Below are 21,246 nucleotides of genomic sequence, written 5' to 3' on the forward strand. Positions count from 1 at the left end.
GATATTACTTAAATATTTTTTTTCTTTATCTCTCTCTAGGTATACTGTTTGAAATGTGTGCCTCGTATGTTAGAACAGTAAGTATTAAGAGTCTAAATTTTATTTCCATTTGAATGTAAGTTGTTTCCTGCCTAACTCTGTCAGCTTCATCAGGGGAGTTGATTCTTTGGCTCAGTGGACAAGCAGACTATTTGCAAAAAGAGATATAAAAGAATATATGAACTATAAGTGAGTTCATTAAAACTGAATGCTGCCAGACAAGCCAAAATATTTCATGAAAATCGAACTTGAGAAAATGTACTAAAATTCTAAAAAAATTTAAAAGATTCAAGTAAAAATTTACATGTTATGTGCGATTCATGACTTATTTTGCAATATTTATCATATTTCTACTGCATTACTAACACAGTAGGGAGTAACACAGTAAGGGCTATTTGTGCATATTTTGACCTCTTTTTTGGTAATTGACGTGGATCGTAAGTATTGTTTGCAGTGTGTACATTACTTTCTTTGTTCAATTCACAATATTTTACTTTTAAAAAGATTTTTTAAAATTTTATATGAAAATAAGCATAAATCTGGAGGTATACTGCTTTAAGAAAATGAGGCAGTCAGAGCAAATAAGATGATTTCTTCTGAATTTCAGAGTACAAAAGAAAAAGGAGAGTTTAGCTGTGGTTGGACACATCTGCCATTAGAGGACCCCACCACAGGGCAGCCTGTTCAAAATAAGTAGGTTCAATCTTTATTCTAATTTACTATGAATTTTGTTCTGAACTTGTAAGATTCACTCGCAGGCATGTTTTGTAACTTTTATATTGTAAATAATTTTCTAGGGTATTTAGTTCATCAAGGAAGTATTTGATAACATTTATCACACATTATTATGATACAGTTGGTCAAGCTCCTTATATATATCCTGCGTAACAATATGAAGATTTTTTTTTTGGGGGGGGGGGGGGGGGTGGGGGGGGGAGTAAAAAAGAAAGAAAGAAATTTGTCTTGAATTTCATTGAAATTCTAATAGTTGTTATATTTGAATGCAAAGCTGTTGTGTACCTTTATTCAACGCTACATAGGCAATCTTTGTTCTATAACAAGTAAATTGAAACTCTTAAAATGATAGCATCAATAATTATTAACATCTAAGTTATCACATAAACCATGTTGCAGGAGTGTAATAAAGTCATTTAAAGACGTTTTTGGGAGTTTTCATACAGACATATAGGCAGAATTCAAACTGTTTTATTGAATTTCTTTTAAACCTGGCATGTTAGAATATGATTACAGAAACATTTTAAGAGAGAAACAATTTGGGGGTCACCGTCCTCGTTTTTTAGTTAAATATATTTATATACAGTGAAATTTGAGAAAACCGGACGCTGAGAAAATCGGAACTCTCTAAATACCGGACGAATAATTCAGTCCCAAATTTTCCCTTCTTTAAACTATTGTATTAACATTGACAATACCGGAATCAGTAAAAACCGAATATCGGACGGTTGAGAGGGGATCAAAAGTCCATTATATAGACAATTACCTTGACAATACCGGACGACGAAGGTGTGAATAACCTTGTGTACTTATCAATTGGTTGTGTCTAATACGCTAACTGAGCGGTAACGGAACAATGATTATCTGATTTGTTAATTTTGTCTCTTTTTACAGTTTGATTCATTGTAAGGTATAGATGTAACCGTTTTATATAAATGCCAAAATGCACGAGAAATTGATAAGTTAAAATCAGTATGAATGAAAAATAGAATATTATTATACTGCATTGCTTTTTGTCTATTCATTTCCCAAAATGACAACGCACCGGAAACGACATTCATCAGCTCTAAGTTCTATTCCATGGCCTAAAAGAACTTGACGAGAGCTGTCTTTAAGTGACAAATTTAAATTAGTTAAAGACAGTGAAACTTTGCCGAGACCTACCCTAAAAATCTCTATCTGATAAATATGGTATAGGCGATATTTACAATTGGGGCATTATTATAAACAAACAAAGTAAACTATGTTCGTTTAATCATTATTCATTACCCAAATGTAAACATATGCGGGTGTAATCGGACTTAATCGTTATGAGGTAAATGCTGTTCGTTTAAACCAAAATTTTATTGTATTTATATGCAATAATGGGACAAAAACAATTAAAACATATTGTATTGTATTTTTATCATTTCTTTATTAAGCAATATACTTACTCATGATCATAAAAATGCAAATATACGTTCAGCATCCTTTGTAAGTTATTGCTCAGTGAATAGCTGAAGAGGACATTGAGAATACCGGACTGCTGAGAAAACCGGACAAAACCCTAGGTCCGAAAGCCGTCCGGTTTTCTCAACTTTCACTGTATATATTTTACTATTCCAGGACATATGATCTGTATATGAATGGAGGTACACCATATGAAAAGGGGGTTGAGGTCGATCCCAGTATCAGTCGCAGAAGTAAGTCACACTATCATGTTACAATTATCATGTCCTTGATCATGGAATCATCTTCTTTTATAACATTTGATTCCCTTCAAAAACTAACCCTTGAAAATGTTTATTGTATTCTCTGTTGCTGTCTAGTTAATAAACCTCTCAGTATTTAAATTGATGACATTTTTAGCTCGACTATACGAAGTATATGGAGAGCTGTCCTACTCGCCCCGGCGTCGGCGTCCGCGTCCTCGTCCAGATTTTAGATTAAAGTTTTGGTGCAGTAAAATATTTTTCACTATAACTTTGTCATTTCTTAAGGTATCAACTTCAAACTTCAAATATATGTTCCTTATCATCAACCACATCTTATGTGACAAGGTTCATAACTCTAGCACCAATATTTTCAGATTTATCTCCCCTTGAACTTAGAATTTTTCTTAAAAGATACTATTTTTTACTGATACTTCTTTATTTCTAAAGGGATCAACCTCATACTTCAAATATATGTACCTTATCATCATCCCCATCTTATGTGACAAGGGTCATAACTCTAGCACCAATATTTTCAGATTTATCTCCCCTTGAACTTAGAATTTTCCTCAAAAAATACTATTTCTTACTGTTTCTTCTTTATTTCTTAAGGGATCAACCTCATACTTCAAATATATTTACATTATCATCATCCCCATCTTATGTGACAATGTTCATAACTCTAGCACCAATATTTTTAGATTTATCTCCCTTTGAACTTAGAATTTTCCATACAAAATATTATTTTTTACTGTAACTTATTTATTTCTAAAGGGATCAACTTCATACTTCAAATATATTTACGTTATCATCATCCACATCTTATGTGACAAGGTTCATAACTCTAGCACCAATATCGCAAGAATTATCTCCCCATAAACTTAGATTTATTTACTAGAAAAATGTTATTTTTTATTTTAACTATTTTATTTTTAAAGGTATCTACCTCAAACTTCAAATACTTATTCCTTATAATCATTTACATTTTATGTGACAATGTTCATAACTCTTGAAGCAATATTTACAGATTTATCTCCATTTGAACTTAGAATTTTCTTTAAGAAATATAATAACTTCTTTATTTTTTAAGATATCTACTTCAAACTTCAAATATATATTTCTTATCATTACACAAATGTTGTGTGGCAAGGTCCATAACTCTTGCATGACTATTTCTAGAATTATTCCCCTTGCTCTTGGAATTTATGTTAACAAATGTTATATTTTTACTATAACTTAATACTTAATTATACATAATTGATTTTTCTTTCATAGTTTTGTCCTCCTTACTGCGTCCAGCATTTTATTAGTCGAGCTTCGCTGTCTCCTGTGACAGCTCTTGTTATGGAATACATTTATATTTTGCCTGCTTATGCATGCTTCATTTTGATGTAAGATGACTTGCCTCAATGTATGAAACCTGAATAAGTTGTTCATAACTCATAAAACATAAATATAGATGGAGTTTAAGATATCGTAAACTCTGCTTGTAACCATATTCATAGGACCGCTACAACCAATTAACACATCATTATAAGCGGTATATCATTATAAGCAATATTGTTATAAGTTGGAGTTTAGTGTATGTAGTTTATTGAGGAATAGGATTAAATCTATTTTGATATGAATTTGTCACATTTTTATTAAAAAATATTTTATATTTTGGTTTTACCTAGGTACTGGTGAGTATGTCAATGGTATATAAGCTTAGCCTATACAATCTTAACAATGTCTGTATATTGTGTTATGAATATTACATTCAAGTAGATCTTACACGAGATTGCAATGGTGTTGGAAAGCCAGTTGTTATGTGTGACAAATGTTAACTACACTTGGTAAAAAGAAAATAATTAGTGAATTCACCGAACCTTAAAATATACATGTATAGTAGATTAACTGAGCAGCACATTGTTAAATAATGTCTAATTAAGGAGATATTCTATAGCGGCCCTTTAACAGGATATAGATTACACAGTGTCACTGGTGGGTTCTGGTGTAATGGTATATTATCACACCACATTTGCTCTGAAATGAAAACTTTGGCATACTCAAATATGTGCCAGTAATTTTTACTCCAAAAAATTGCAAATATTTCCACATTGTAAAATTAAAACCAGTTTTGCATAATGATTTAATTACTTTACATATGATAACGAGTAAACCATCTCAGACTCGTTTATCTATTGTGACAATTTCACAATTGGTTTTAAATCATTAGATTTGTTTGGAAAAGCTCTCACTTATATGCAGGAGAATACTTAACTGTAAAACAAATGTACATATGATTATATTCACTGTGTTTATTTGAGTTTTGTACTGTGTACACTTGTGTGATGATATTCTGTCTTTTTCAATGTTTTTTTAGCTCGACTTTTCTATGAAAAGGGGAGCTATCCTACTCGCCCCGGCGTCGGCGTCGGCGTTAGCGTTGGCGTCACACCTTGGTTAAGTTTTTCGTACCACCCCACTTTATTTCAGAAGTATTACAAGTATGGCTTTGAAACTTACCATACTTGTTCACCATCATAACCTCCATCTACAGACAAGAGTACATAACTCTGTCAAGGTTTTTGACAGAATTATGGCCCTTTTTTGACTTAGAAAGTGTATTGAGCTTGGTTAAGTTTTTTTGTACCACCTCACTTTATTTCAAAAACCATTGGAGGTATTGCTTTGAAACTGACCATACTTGTTTACCATCACGACCTTCATCAACAGACAAGAGGACATAACTCTGTCAAGGTTTTTGACAGAATTATGCCCCTTTTTGACTTAGAAAATACATTGAATATGGGTAAAATCCACTTATTGCCTTAACCCTTTGAGATATTGCTTTGAAACTTTTAATGCTATTTCACATCATTACCCCCATCTGTACGCAAGAGAAGGTAACTCTGTCAAGGATTTGTTTTAAAAATTAAGGCCTTTTATCGACTTAGAATCTTGGTTAAGTTTTTAGTACCAGTCCACTTTTTGACTGAACTGTTTGAGATATTAATTTGAAAGTTGGAATACTTGTTTACAATCATGATTCCCAAACATGTCCAGGAGAAGGTAATTCTGTCAAAGATTTTATTTGAATTATGGCCCTTAACTGTCAATGTTTTGTATTATAGGCAAGCACTAAAAAACTTAAAAAATCTAAAAAAATTCATTCCTATCCACTTGTTCACTTTACCATAAATTATGTCATATAAACATTGCTGTAATATTCAAGGGTATCAAACAACTAGTTCACTTTAAAAATACAGAGATTCTTGTATTGCCTTTTACTGCAAAAACTTTTTTTATTGGCAAGCAATAAAAAAGTCGAGCGCGCTGTCTTACGGACAGCTCTTGTTTCTCTCTCTCTCTAAATCTGGTTAAAAATACTACACAAACAACCATCTTGAATATCAGGCACCTTCCCTGGTTTCTCTTTCCCACCCACAACAGTGGTTGGGGAAATTTACCACATTGCCAGATCCATGCAGAGGTTTTGTTATGGCACTAAGATAGTGGTGGAAATTTAAATCTTTGTTGAAATTTCCATTTTGCTCTCTTTGTTTGTTTTCAACTCACTCAAGTGTGTTGTATTTTCTGTGTGATACTGTATACATGTATATACATTTGTGTGATTATGCTTTTCTACCAACCTGGCAATTGTCTTGATTGCATCCTCAAGGAATATGATAATTTTCATAGCATATTGTAATCATGTGTCTTATGCATTGCTCCAGATAGTCTTGAGTTATTTCCTTTATAAATGTCAAACTTTTTAACAGTTTAACTGATATGTTAATGTATATTTGATTATATTATACTCTTCTGTTATTTGTCTTCTTAACTTGAAAAAAGTGATTGAAAGCAATCATTAGTTTGAATTTAATCTGATATTAATACTATGTATCATTCATTACCTTATTGTTATTCTTGTTCTCTTCTTTTTCATTTTTGTTTGTTGACTGTCTTTGTACATGTATGGTTTACCATGTGTTTGATGTAGAACAATGTGGGATGGAGGTCGTCAAGGATGTATTTAGTTAACAGATTTTGTTTCTGTTCAGTTCAGATAAATTATAAAAGTGAAATGAAAGCATCTTATACCTAACACCTTTAACTTTATTGGCTTAGTTTAATATTGAAATCATGTTGTTTATAAGAATAATTTGCTACAACTGATTAAATTATATCTGATAGCTTTATTTCCTTATTGTTTATCAGAAAGTTTGTTAGTCTGTCAGTCTTAGCTCTCTCTCCCTTATGTCCTGGTTAACACATATGAGGAAACAAGTAGTACAATTGAGGTTAGTCTAGTGTAACCCAAAGTGTAATTTGTACACAAAAGAGAAAACAGCTGAAATAACAGATAAGAGTGGACACAAACATGCATACTTGGCCTTATTTTGTGGCTCACTAGAAGTAACAGTGTGATTCCTACAATCCTACAGCCTAGCCATATACATGTACATAAACATGTTTATCTAAAGGAAAGTGGTCAAATAAAGAGTGTGAGAGTATATTATGTATTTTCATATACTTTATTCTTTCAGCAAGCACTAATGCTCTGATGTCATTTATCTCTGGAAACAAACAGCCAAGAGTTACTGTCAAACTCTCTGTCCCTAAAAAAGAGCAAAAGGATTTGATTGAGTAAGTCATTGTCATATATATGTACAAATATTATCTTAAATCTTAAATATTTAAACAATATTTTTTTATCTAAATATAAATCTTCACATGTGGGGTAGCTATCAAGTTTGCTAATGTACAACAATGTGGTGGATCTACCAGGATGAAATAAGAAAGTTCCATATGAGAAATGTAATTGTGTCCTTATCGTTGTCTCTTTGGCATAAAACCAATCCTACCCCTTTTCTTTACCCCACACAATATAGATATATTTTAACTTTATTGCAGTGACTGGCTTACTCTTGTTAAATTTAACAGGAACTAACCTGTTACTGCACTAAGGTGACAATATGTATATATTTATCAACATTTACTGTAAAGAGTATGCAGCTAAGCAAAACCTTGTCACATACTTCTATGTTCACCTTCGTACATTTGCCAAAACATTAAAGAATAAAAGAGGCACAAAAAGGCTCTTTAATACTTAGACACTATATATACATTCCACCATTTGAATTACACAATGATTATTCCCTAACCACATTTTAGATTTTAATTCTATTATTAACAGTACATTGCCGGATACATTGATTGGAAACTTATCATTGCTACAGATGTATAGTTATTATAGACAAATATTGGCAGACACTTTACTAAGAGATAGGCTTGATCTGGAATCAGCAGGTACGATATGTGCTTATATAAGATATATGTTTATATATTTGATATATGGTAATATACAGTATATGTTTATATATACAGTACAAATGTATATGTTTTTATCAGATATATGTTTATATATATATGATATAATTATGTTTATATAAGATATTATACAAATATGGACTTTTTAGCTGGTGAATATGATGTGATATGTACTGAAAAATTATTTTTGACTGAGGCGATAGCCGAGATTATTTCATTTCTTGAAATATTCACAGGTGGCCATGATTCGTTACCCCTAACTTGGTCTAAGCATTTTCCGAGTGCTAGTTTGATAGATTATATTTTCTAATGGTCCAAGTGTTCTATGTTGAAGAAATTTTACAGATACATTAATTTTCCTTTGATGTTTAAAAATATCCAAATTTCTTTCATATTGAACTTTTGTTGAGACTTAGTGATAAATGCACAGTAACAATATGTCCTTTAGTTTCATTAAGTTACTTTTGGCTATTGTATTTTACAGAGATTATACACAGTCCATGGTTAGCAACCTTTCCAATAATAGCTGATCAGCATGATATGATGAAATTACTCAGGGTTTGTATTATTCATTTATTAATTTTTTTTATTTTATTTTTTTTTTGGGGGGGGGGGAAGCATCAGTGGCCAGGTGGTTAAAGTCATTGACTCTAAAGCACTTGCCCCTCACCACTGTGCACTGTGGATTCCAATCCTGAAAGGGACTTTGGATTTTTTAATGCGAGGAAGCATACAACTAGCTCACAGAATGTCAGTGGTTCTACTCAGGTGCCCGTTTGTGCCTGAGGTCTTTCTCCACAAGTTAATCTGGAAAGTCACTATATGAGGATAATGAGTTTTAAGATTGAACTACTGCTGGTTAAGGCAAATTAAAAGCTATTATTTCTGTAAGTGTTCATTGGGTTAAGGTCTCAGTATATAAAACATTAACCTGATTTGAATTTATGTATAATAAATTTGACTGTGCTTTTCACCTGATTTTGATAATATTATAATGTATAGAGGAAATTTGTGAAGTGAAATTTTATTTCACTGCATGAGCTTCAAAAACAGTATTCTCACAAGTGGCATAAATGGTTTATACAGAATTTATTTTACTAGTTTGATTGTGTTGGAAGACATAAGCTGATAGACACACATTTAGATCAGTTCCTGCAACCAACTTAGCAATGAGTGTAAAGTTTATTGCTCAAGGAAACAACAACTTGCCTCTGATGGGGTTTGAAGCCATGCGGCTAGCGATCATTTGATTACTAGTCTGACGTGTTAGCCACTCTAGCCTTGAGTGGTGTAATTCTGGTATTTGGTAATGTTTCTATATTTATTCACAGGACTCTTGGATAGAAAAGTTGAAGGGGATACGTAGAGCTGATATGGTATGTAACATGATAATTTTAAACTTTAGAAAACTTAATTGATGTTGCTTGGTTTTATAGATAATAATAGTGCTTGTTTAAAAGTTCATAACTATAATAATGGTCTGAGCTAAAGTTAAATATTCTACATATGACATAGGCTCATGGGAGTAAATCTTTATGCAATCAACTTTTAGTGATTAAACCGGTCAGTATAGCTTATTAATGTTACATTCCCTGTGTAACTAATGTTACATTCCCTATGTAACTTTTTTTCCATATTGTGCAAAGGTTTTTATCGTGAAAAATAGTATAAGTGAATAGTTTGTTTTAGTAGATAATCATTGTTATTCTTTTGAAATTTTTACTTTCCCTTATAATTTTAATACTTATAGATAATAACATAGAAATTATACAGTAGAAGTATGATTGTGATTGTTTATATTGCTAAGTTTACATTAGAAGTGTTAGAAATGATATTGACTTGACCTGTTACTAATGCCATTACAGTACTGTTAAATCAGGTCATTCTGCACTTTCATGCACCAGATTTTATCAAATTGAAGTTGAAACTATTAAAACTATTTATGGACATCTTATATTTTGAAGAGATGTCTTTGGGATTAAAGCAAAAAAATGCACAAAGACAGAAGTTTACTGTCCAAATGCTTGCAAAAATTAGAACAATACATTTTCTCTGGCCGTTTCTTAGTTTTCGGCATAATTATTCACCTATATTTTTGGTTTTTGAGTTTTCCGAATAAGTTCTGTGGTAAATAATGTTAATCTGGCAGTCTTGGAGTACTGAGCTAAGACTGTGAATGAGTATGTTTAATATTTTTTATCAACTTTGTATTGTTTAATTAAATGCTCTGGTTTAAACAAAATAAAATGTTGGTTGTTCTACTCAGGTGTCAGCTTGTGCCTGAAGTGATGCATGGAGAGCACCTTACGTCTTATTCCTAAAGTAAATATAGCAAGTCAACAAATGGCTTTTACAGTGTCCTGAAATCCAACAAATAAACAAAATCAACAAAAATTACAAAATCTTAACAATTTTTATTGGTTTCCTTGCACTGGGAGTGGTAAAAAAAATTGATAAGAATAACAATTAATTTGCAAAGACAACTGTTTTAAATGACATTAATATCTTTTGAAAACACGTGATGCAGCTTCAGAAATTTAGTTTTAGAAATATTGTAAATTTATTCACATTTTTTCAGAATCATTTATTTTCTGCGTATTCACGAAGGGTAAACTATCTCATATATATCAGCTTACCGTTATGCTAGATTGTTGTCAAATGTTCAGTTACCATAGAAATAAATTAGGATTAAACTGCTTAATTCTGGTGTTATTGTATATGTTAGACTTGTTCTTGGGATAAAAAGATCAAAAACCAGTACAATTTATCAAAACATGTATCACTTTAATAAGCTTCATCAGTTAATATGTTAAATAACAAAGGAAATGATGGAAACATACCAAACAGACATCTACTTTAATAGACCCTACATAAGGTACGTAAAAGGAACGTTATATAAGAAAATAAATCCCAAAGTCCCATAGGCAGAGCTTTGAAGTCTCTGTTACCATCTAAAATTGGTCTAACTTATTCCTATCTTGAGAACATAAGAGCCGCGTCATGACAAAACCAACATAGTGCGTTTGCGACCAGCATGGATCCAGACCAGCCTGCACATCCGCGCAGTCTGATCAGGATCCATGCTGTTCGCTTACAAACCCTATTACAAGTAGATAGCGAACAGCATGGATCCTGATCAGACTGCGCGGATGCGCAGGCTGGTCTGGATCCATGCTGGTCGCAAACCCATTATGTTGGTTTTGTTGTGACGCGGCTCATATTTTCATAACAGAAAAGAAAAGTGGCTTGACATTTAATAAATATCCAAGGGACTAAATTTATATTAAATGTTACTGTTACAGCCATGTTTACTTATACATAAAAACAATAGAATATATTAATATTTATAACACCCTACAACATTACACAGGCAATCTAGCAGTGTTTATACATGTACAAATACCAGAACAAAAAGCATTTTACTCCTTATAATTCCAATATGAATTTATTATTCCTCAGTGGACAATATCTTACTTTGCTTTTTTAATTGCAAGACCGCAATTTTGAAGTCTTTGCCTGAAACAATCTGATTAAATTATCGGAAATAAATATATATTGGAATTACATGGTTATATTTCCTAAATATTGATTGTAAATTGTGTATGTACATGTAGTATTGCTTTTAGTATGGTATACATGTATATGATGCTTTAAGGTGAAAGTTATGTTGTAAATGTAGAACATTTTATTTGATATACCGGTACAGTCAAACCAGTGTGAAAGACCACCTCTGAATATAGGCCACATGTTGGAAAGTAGTCACTGAATGGCACCTAGTTACACCTCCATTACCTGGTTATTGTCCGAAATTACTGACTTTACAAAACTACTTTCTGAGAGATGAACAGTAAACATAGAACACATCTTTTGTTCCCTATACTAGGTTTGATATACGGGTTTGACTGTATTCTATGTTCTTGAAAATTTAAAAGGTAGAACCTGTAGACAGAGTGCAAGACCTTTGTGACTTCAAGTCACAGTTGCAAATCTTTCACATTATCCAGGGCACATTGGTATTTATTTCTGTTCTGGTCATTTATGTTGTTATTTGAAAGACATTGACTTCTTTGTTTTATTTTGTTTGAAGAACATGGTAAGATGAATTTTCCATATTTTTGTTTGAATGATTGTGTCTTAATTAATCCAATAAAGTCACAGCACAAAAACAAAGAAATCTTCAGAAAATGTAGTTTTTTTAAAACAAAAATTAATTTATGAATGAATTTTAAATGTATAAAAAATTTTGTTTGTCGGGTTTGTCTGTTAACTAGTGACAAGTTTACTGCAAGTTATAATTACATAACATTATTATTATTTGACACGTTCATTCTAGACATTTTGTTGTTGATTTCCCTGTTCAATACATTTTATTAAAACTGTTTTCCTCCCATTTATGTCCCTTTCCTATACCCAACCTCTCCAAATAAAATGTTTGTTTATTTGCATGACTATACATCACTGTTTTTCACTTTTCAGATTCAATATTTCCATTTTTATACCTTCTTTTGCTAAATTGGCTTTAAGTTATTACTAAATTACCATGTTTAATCATCACATGTTTGACCATAAGAAGCATAATAAAGATAATGTTATTTATTCTAAATATATGAATTTATGGGCAAAATGGGATCAAGAGGGTCAGTGACAATGTTTTAGTGATGTATTAGGGGTATTTGTTTTACTATGCTTTTGAGGGAGGAGAGAAAATAAATTATTTATATTTCCAGGATTTTTGGTAAAACAATCTCAATTGCTTTTTATGATTTATCAATATGCTTAAGTAGAGCAAAATTTTTGACTCCAAAAACTTTAATGTAGCCATTATGCAAACATTTTAAAAAGTATCGACATGAAAAATGTAATACTTGCTTATCATGATAAGGTGTAGTTGTCAGACATTCTGAAAGCAATATTTTTTTACTTAAATTTTAAACAGAAAAGCGTTAACACCCCATGCGGTGTTCTTGTATTAAATACCATTTTTAGAATTTTTTTTTTTTGAAATTTTATTGTTCTGTATAGCTAAACACTGACTTTTAATCACTTAACCATCACATACCTTGGGTTGATTACAAAACTGTTGAAAGTCCTTCTTTATTTTATTTAAGTTACTGCAGTTTTGCAGTCAACGCTCGATATATGGGTACAATTTATCTTGTCAGAGATGATCTTATATGTAAGACTGGTAGTTTTATCAACAAGCTTGTATATCTTGCTCTCTTGAACTATTTTGGCTATAATCTTAGGATTGCTAGAAATCTTTATGTTCCCAAGAATATGGTGTATGTTAACGTAAAGGACATCTGTGCAAAAAAAGGTTATTTCTGAATATATGAATATTCACAAATGGATATTTTCTTTAAGTTTAAAGAAATTATCGGAAACATGTTGCTTGTAAGTAAATTATTAAAATAATTAAAAGTCGTAGCTATAACAACCGAAGCTTCACATTACATTTTGAGTGGAGTGACTAAACTTGATCTGTGTATATGTTGCAATAAAACGTCAAATATATATACCCAGTAATTATCATTATAAACTTGACATTAAATCACTTTGTAAATCATGTGAAAATCCTTTAAAATTATCAAGAATTAATGGTCAGGCAGAGGTTACTTGCTTGTTATGGTCATTGAGCTAAAACATTATGGATTTGAACCATTGTTTATTGTGTAACATACATGTAGGTGAATTTTCTTAATATATTATTGTCTTGAAAGCAACACTATAGCTTACATAAAATTGTAGGGGCGGCCCCTGTGAGGAAGCTATCCAGCTAGACTTGAGAAAGTCTAGACCAGAAAGTCGGTGGTTCTATTCAGGTTCCTGTTTGTGCCTGAAATAATGCATGGAAGGGCACCTGCGGTCTTCCTCCAACAGTAAAGCTGGAACGTCGCCATATGTCGAGTGTTGTGTCTCAAAAACGAAGTTAAGTCATGCGCAAATGTACAAACAGTTTCTAATGTATTGTATGTGTGTTTGATATTTCAGAGGGATGCTGAGTTTATGAAGGACACATTTAAGAAAGTGATCAGTGAGTCAGTGTACCCGCTGTTACATTCAGCCAGATTGCCACCATATAAAAGTTGTGATATTAATGTAGAAGAGGTAGATATGTCTTTATTTATATATCAAATTTAGATGAAAATTTGAAATGTTAAATCAGGGTGTGTTTGTAAGACTGTCATGTCTTATAATGAGTAAATGTATTTTTATTTTAACATGAACTTGAGATTTCAATATAGCATCTACTTAGCTGCTTGGCCACTTGGTGGCTAGATTTCAATATAACCACTACTAAGTTACTTGGCCACTAGATTTCAATATAATCACTACTTAGCTGCAAGGCCACTTGGTGGCTAGATTTCAATATAACCACTACTAAGTTACTTGGCCACTAGATTTCAATATAATCACTACTTAGCTGCAAGGCCACTTGGTGTCTAGATTTCAATATAACCACTACCAAGATATTTGGCCACTTTGTGGCTGGATTTCAATTTAACCACTACTTGGCCACTTGATGTCTAGATTTCAATATAACCACTACCAAGATATTTGGCCACTTTGTGGCTGGATAATCACTACTTAGCTGCTTGGCCACTTGGTGGCTAGATTTCAATATAACCACTACTAAGTTACTTGGCCACTAGATTTCAATATAATCACTACTTAGCTGCAAGGCCACTTGGTGGCTAGATTTCAATATAACCACTACTAAGTTACTTGGCCACTAGATTTCAATATAATCACTACTTAGCTGCTTGGCCACTTGGTGGCTAGATTTCAATATAACCACTACTTAGTTACCTGACCACTTGGTGGCAAGATATTAATGTAACCACTACTAAGCTGCAAGGCTGCTTGGTGACTAGATTTCAAAATAACCACTACCAAGCTGCTTGGCCACTTGGTGGCTAGATTTCAATATAACCACTACATGTACTAAGCTGCTTGGCCATTTTGTGACTAGATTTCAATATAACCACTATTAAGCTGCTTGGCCACTAAAAATCCTGTGGTGGCTAGATTGGGTAGGAGGGGGTATTCATTTTGCTTGACTATCTTTCTAGAAAACTTTTTATGTTGACTTTCATAATGGGTTTGTTCTGGTTTTAACTGTCCTCCATGAATTTCACAATTTTATGATTTTACAAAATAATGAAATCGAGAATGCAGCAGTCAAATTTCTGGCCAGACTGTATGAGCATGACAGGCATGCTTGGCTCCATACATACAGTATAATTCTGATGGCATAATTATTCAAGTTTTTATGATTATATCTGTTTTATGATATGATATGACAAGATATGATGTGATATGAAGTGATATGATATGATATGACATGATATTGTTATGTTTCAGAGAAGACATGAAGAGATAGAGAGATTTAAGCTACAGAAGTTAACAAAGCGTGGAATCCTCGCCTTGCTGCTGTCATCAGACATGACACATAAACCTGTAGATATGAAAGAAGTCTCCTTTAATGCTATAGGACCTTACTGCCTCTCACAGAAAACACCTCCACCAGTATGTTAACATTGTACAGTAAAAACTCTGAAAACCGGACCCTCTGAATACCGGAATCCTCTGAAAACCGGACAATTTCAAAAGTCCCATATTTTATCCTTATAAGTTCATTGAAAAAAATCCTCTGAATACCGGAACCTCTGAATTCCGAAAACCGGACGATTTTCTATGGCTACTAATGATAATCATGCTTAAAAAATCCTCTGAAAACCGGACAGCAATTTCAAGTGTCAACTTTCTGTGTATTTTAATGTAGATTAAAACATAATCTCAACAGGTGACATGTTCAATTATCACCTCTCGTTACCTATGAAGGTGTGAAAACACTTCTCAGTGTGTTAATTTCTTATTGGCAATTAAATTATAGCTCTTTCATCATAAGTCTTTCCCTGTATAGGTATGATTTTTGAAAATGTTTTTAATTTTTTTTTTATATTAAATGTCTAAAAGAATTAGGAAACTTTTGTTAAATGATTCCTGTTTTGCTTAAAAATTTGATATTGAATTTATCTTTGTTTGGAAATTAATCATATGCAAAAATAGTAATACTAAATTCCATTAATTACATATTCCAAAGCCAATGAAAAAGATATGATATATTTTAGACAATATGTTGTTTTTATATCTGATTTTCTGAATTATATTATTGGATTTGCATAATTAAATTACTCAAGATATTTCTTGCAAAAAGAAATTAAAGTATGACTGAGACAAAAGGTTTGAAAAGTAAATACAAAGTGATTTAACAAAGTCATTGTTCAAACACATCATAATTATCAATAAATGTATAAAACCTCTGAAAACCGGAATCCTCTGAAAACCGGACTTTTGGTCAATTCCGGACAGGGTCCGGTTTTCAGAGTTTTTACTGTATTTGTTCTGTCTAGAGAAAAGTTTGAATGATGATGTCAATTTATTCATTGCAAAAATTGTCCTGCACCTTTATATTGTTATACTTTATGTTATTTTCATTCTCAAAATGTAAAAGTGGTTATTTATGAATATTAAGAAAATGTTCTTAAGATTCTCTTTTACTTTCTGTTAATTAATGTTTATGAATTTGAGTAGATAGTCTAAGATACATAAAAATAAATTTTTGGAACTTTTTGAATGTAAAAATAACAAATGGTGTTATTATTGACCATTGGTAAAAGGTGGCTGACTTGCTGCACCATTACCAAAATTTGAGTTAAAAAATACACTTTATGGTTGAAATAACTCTCAAAATAGTTGGAAAACTATCAAAATGTTTGAAATAACACTACTTATGGCTGAAATAACTAGAAATAGATGAAATGACACTAAAGATGGCTAATGTCCTGGGTAATAGCTACATGTTAAAGCTGCATGCCTCTGGATGAGCCAAAATATTCTGAGAAACTTGAGAAAAACATACTAAAATTTTAAGAAAGTAAAAAGATTCATGTAATTATTTACATGTTCTGTGGGATAAATGACTGATTTTGGAGTATTTATTACCATTTTTCTACTGCACGACTAGGAAGGGCTATTTTTGCACATTTTGACCTCTTGTAGGTAATTTATGTGGATTGTGAGTGCTGTTTGCAATGTGTAAATTACTTTTTTTGTTCACTTCACAATATTTTACTGTTAAAAACATTTTCAAAATTTTCATAAAAATTAGCATGAATGTGGAAGCATGCTGCTTTAATAAGTAATCAAGTTTTGGAGATACAAATTTGCATTAATGATATTTTATTATTTTATTTCAGGTAACTGTAGAAAGTTGAGCATGAAGATTCATTACCCAGTTATATAAAGGACACTGATGTAGTGAGATATACATGTAGATAAAAGCTTTTACGCTAAATGGCAGCTGCTACAGTGACAGAGATAGACATTTAATAGGCTATGAAATAGTATACATGTATAATGTAGTGTTGACCTGTCTGGAATGTAAATGATGGACAGAAAGGAACTGAAATTTACCATGTTTTAATTTATAGAGAATGTAAAATTCATACAAAGTGAAGGTATGGTCAAATTTGACAAGTTGGGAACAGTTTCAATTATATTAGGAGTTCAAAGATACAGTGTGGTACATATAATTTCAAAACAGGACTTTTGCTGCTTTCTAGACAATTCTCTACTAATTCATTGTCATATTTTCTGGACAATAATTAATACATATCAGAAAATGTAAATTTTTCATTCTTTAACTTGTACTCTTTTACATTTTAAACAAAAGTCTGTGATAATTGTGTTTTATTTATTGTTGTAATGTAACTATTTAATCAAATTGTGTGACCGTCTTCTCTTCACACATTGAAATGTGCGTGAAGTCTGTGTATAGAGGAGGACACTAGGTTTTTGTTGATAAAAACATGCTACTCATAAAAGATATTTTTATCATTCATATTTGATATAAAAATGGCCAAGAAACAATAGTTTTGTCCCATATTTGACATTATCATTTTATACAAAATAAAAAGAATCTGATGTTTGTTGTCAATTCACATAAACTTATAACGCAAATGTTATAACTTATCATAAGCCACTTTTTGAATTTTATGTTTAATGTTAGTGCAGTGTACAGTCAAACCTGTGAAACAAAGTCCATCTGGAAAAGAGACTTGAAATGTCCTTTACAAGTGGTCTTTATTTGGAGGCTACTATGTTCTATTTTACAAATGATGGTTTAAGAGTGGATTTATTAACAAGGTGATCGTTATTCTGAGGTGGTCTTTAATACTATTTTTGATATACTGGGGTCCTACATATTACCGGACAATCAGTTTACCGGACAAAAGCTATTCCTGCCAAATATTTTTTTAGCTCACCTGTCACAAAGTGACAGGGTGAGCTTTTGTGATCGCTTTTCGTCCGGCGTCCGTCGTCCGTCCGTCGTCCGTAAACTTTTACTTTAAATGACATCTCCTCATAAACCACAAGGCCAATTTCATCCAAACTTCACAGGAATGTTCCTTTGGTGGTCACCTTTAAAAATTGTTCAAAGAATTTAATTCCATGCAGAACTCTGGTTGCCATGGCAACCGAAAGAAAAAACTTTAAATATCTTCTTTTAAAAAACCATAAGAGCTAGAGCTTAGATATTTGGCATGAAACATCTTCTAGTGAGTGTCTACCAAGTTTGTTCAAAGAAAAGCCCTGGGGTCAAAATTGGCCCCGCCCCAGGGGGTCATTGATTTTCCCTATATGCATATAGTAAAAACTTAAAAAATCTTCTTTTAAAGAACCAAAAGAGTTAGAGCTAAGATATTTAGCATGAAACATGTTCTAATAAGTCTCTACCAAGTTTGTTCAAATAAAAGCCCTGGGGTCAAAATTGACCCCGCCCCGGGGGGGTCATTGATTTTCCCTATATATGCATATAGTAAAAACTTAAAAAATCTTCTCTTAAAGAACTCAAAGAGCTATGGTTAAGATATTTAGCATCAAACATGTTCTAATAGGTGTTTACCAAGTTTGTTCAAATAAAAGCCCTGGGGTCAAAATTGGCCTCGCCCCGGGGGTCATTGATTTTCCTTATATGTGTAAAGCAAAAACTTAAAAAATCTTTTTTGAAAAAACCCAAATAGCTAGAGTTAAAATATTAAGCATGAAACATCTTTTAGTGAGTGTCTACAAAATTTGTTCAAATAAAAGACCTGGGGTCAAAATTGGCCCCGCCCCGGGGTCATTGATTTTCCTTATATGTGTATAGCAAAAACTTAAAATCTTCTTTGAAAAAACCCAAATAGCTAGAGTTTAGATATTAAGCATGAAACATATTCTAGTAAGTGTCTACAAAGTGATTTCAAATAAAAACCCTGGGGTCATAACTGGCCCGGCCCCAGGGGTGTAATGGTTTTTAACTATATGTGTATAGTAAAAACTTTAAAAAAAATCTTCTTTTAAATAGCCCAATGAGCTAGAGCTTAGATGTTTAGCATGAAACATCTTCTTATGGGTGTCTACCAAGTTTGTGCAAATAAAAGCCCTTTGGTTAAATTGGCCCTGCAACGTTTGGGGGGGGGATGTGGGTTGGGTGTGGGGGGCCTATATACAGGTGAGCGACCTCAGGGCCATCATGGCCCTCTTGTTTATTTTTTATTTTTTGCTTTGATTCAAAAATCATACAGTCTGAATCGTACACACACTTTCTATTTCGAAGTAGATAACAACAAAACCACTCCCAGGTAAATATTGTTGATTCAGTTCTTTATCTACAAACATGCCCTTTTGTTTACTAGGTATTTCATGACCTGGTCATGCGGGGGAATAATCTGTTTTGCGCAGGCCCGAATATGGAGACCCTTAATGGGTTATTTTAGATAGGTTTTACTTTTAATTCTTCTCACCGTTATTTCAGGAGACAATCGTAATATATTTTTATGATTAAAAAAATTTAAATTTAGTCCAAACAGTATCTCGATGTTGTCGTTTACAAAGAAATGCACATTAAAAGCCATATAAGGAAACGGGTTAAGCCCATGGGAGAAAACTCTACATGAAATTTAAATCAATTAGATTTTATGGCTTTTGTAACATGCTACATGATGACCAAAAGGAAACTGTATGACAAAGAACAGAACTCGATTTGAACATCAAATCGTTTCATACGTTTAAGATTCATGAAAAATCAATACGTGAATTGAGTTAATAGTGTTAATTTCCATTATACCCCATATATTGGCCTTTCGTAAAAAGCGTAGCTGCCGTGTCTAGTTTTAGAGACAAACTAGTTTTTAGCTGGACTATACGAAGTATATGGAGAGCTGTCCTACTCGCCCCGGCGTCCGCGTCCGCGTCCAGATTTTAGATTAAAGTTTTGGTGCAGTAAAATATTTTTCACTATAACTTTGTCATTTCTTAAGGTATCAACTTCAAACTTCAAATATATGTTCCTTATCATCAACCACATCTTATGTGACAAGGTTCATAACTCTAGCACCAATATTTTCAGATTTATTTCCCTTTGAACTTAGAATTTTCCTCAAAAAATACTATTTCTTACTGTTTCTTTATTTCTTAAGGGATCAACATCATACTTCAAATATATTTATGTTATCATCATCCCCATCTTATGTGACAAGGTTCATAACTCTAGCACCAATATTTTCAGATTTATCTCCCTTTGAACTTAGAATTTTCCATAAAAAATATTATTTTTTACTGTTCCTTATTTATTTCTTAAGGGATCAACTTCATACTTCAAATATATTTACGTTATCATCATCCACATCTTATGTGACAATGTTCATAACTCTAGCACCAATATTGCAAGAATTATCTCCCCATAATCTTAGATTTTTTTACTAGAAAAATGTTATTTTTTATTATAACTTTTTCATTTTTAAAGGTATCTACCTCAAACTTCAAATACTTATTCCTTATCATCAATTACATTTTATGTGACAATGTTCATAACTCTTGAAGCAATATTTACAGATTTATCTCTCTTTGAACTTAGGATTTTCTTTAAGAAATATAATAACTTCTTTACTTTTTAAGGTATCTACTTCAAACTTCAAATATATATTTCTTATCATTACACAAATGTTGTGTGACAAGGTCCATAACTCTAGCAGGACTATTTCTAGAATTATTCCCCTTGATCTTGGAATTTATGTTAACAAATGTTATTTTTTTACTATAACTTAATACATAATTATACATAATTGATTTTTCTTTCATAGTTTTGTCCTCCTTACTGCGTCCAGTATTTTATTAGTCGAGCTTCGCTGTCTCCTGTGACAGCTCTTGTTTCCAATATCTTAACCTTGTCTTCCAATAGTCGTCGTTTCCTTGCTGATTTTTTAAAGATTAATTTCAATTCACGACTTCAAAAAATTTTGAAACGCAATGTACGGTAAATTGAGCTGTCTACACGATTTTTCTCTCTCTTATAATGCCTTACTTTAAAGACACATCTCTACGGTCAAATGTTTAATTTCATTTTGTTAAAGTAATG

At 32.1% G+C, this 21,246-nt stretch overlaps 1 protein-coding gene across 6 annotated transcripts in view; it reads left to right on the forward strand.

Moving 5' to 3' along the window:
* The window catches only part of LOC132751617 (nephrocystin-1-like), a gene marked incomplete at its 5' end in the record, with an annotated part of 43,266 nt that extends 25,648 nt beyond the window's left edge, over positions 1-17,618 (forward strand). For 4 of the 6 annotated variants that reach the window (XM_060741804.1, XM_060741802.1, XM_060741805.1 and 1 more), the window contains 11 exon segments: positions 40-77; positions 647-732; positions 2,380-2,456; positions 6,998-7,097; positions 7,648-7,760; positions 8,266-8,339; positions 9,113-9,157; positions 11,714-11,794; positions 13,773-13,889; positions 15,147-15,311; positions 17,045-17,618. In XM_060741804.1, the coding sequence (XP_060597787.1) occupies positions 40-77; positions 647-732; positions 2,380-2,456; positions 6,998-7,097; positions 7,648-7,760; positions 8,266-8,339; positions 9,113-9,157; positions 11,714-11,794; positions 13,773-13,889; positions 15,147-15,311; positions 17,045-17,062 (914 nt within the window). 6 annotated transcript variants of the gene reach the window in all.
* Positions 17,619-21,246: the final 3,628 nt, after the last annotated feature.

Source organism: Ruditapes philippinarum, unplaced genomic scaffold (genome assembly GCF_026571515.1).
Source record: "Ruditapes philippinarum isolate M1 unplaced genomic scaffold, ASM2657151v2 ctg3388_1_1_1_1, whole genome shotgun sequence".
Taxonomy (NCBI): Eukaryota; Metazoa; Mollusca; class Bivalvia; order Venerida; family Veneridae; genus Ruditapes; species Ruditapes philippinarum.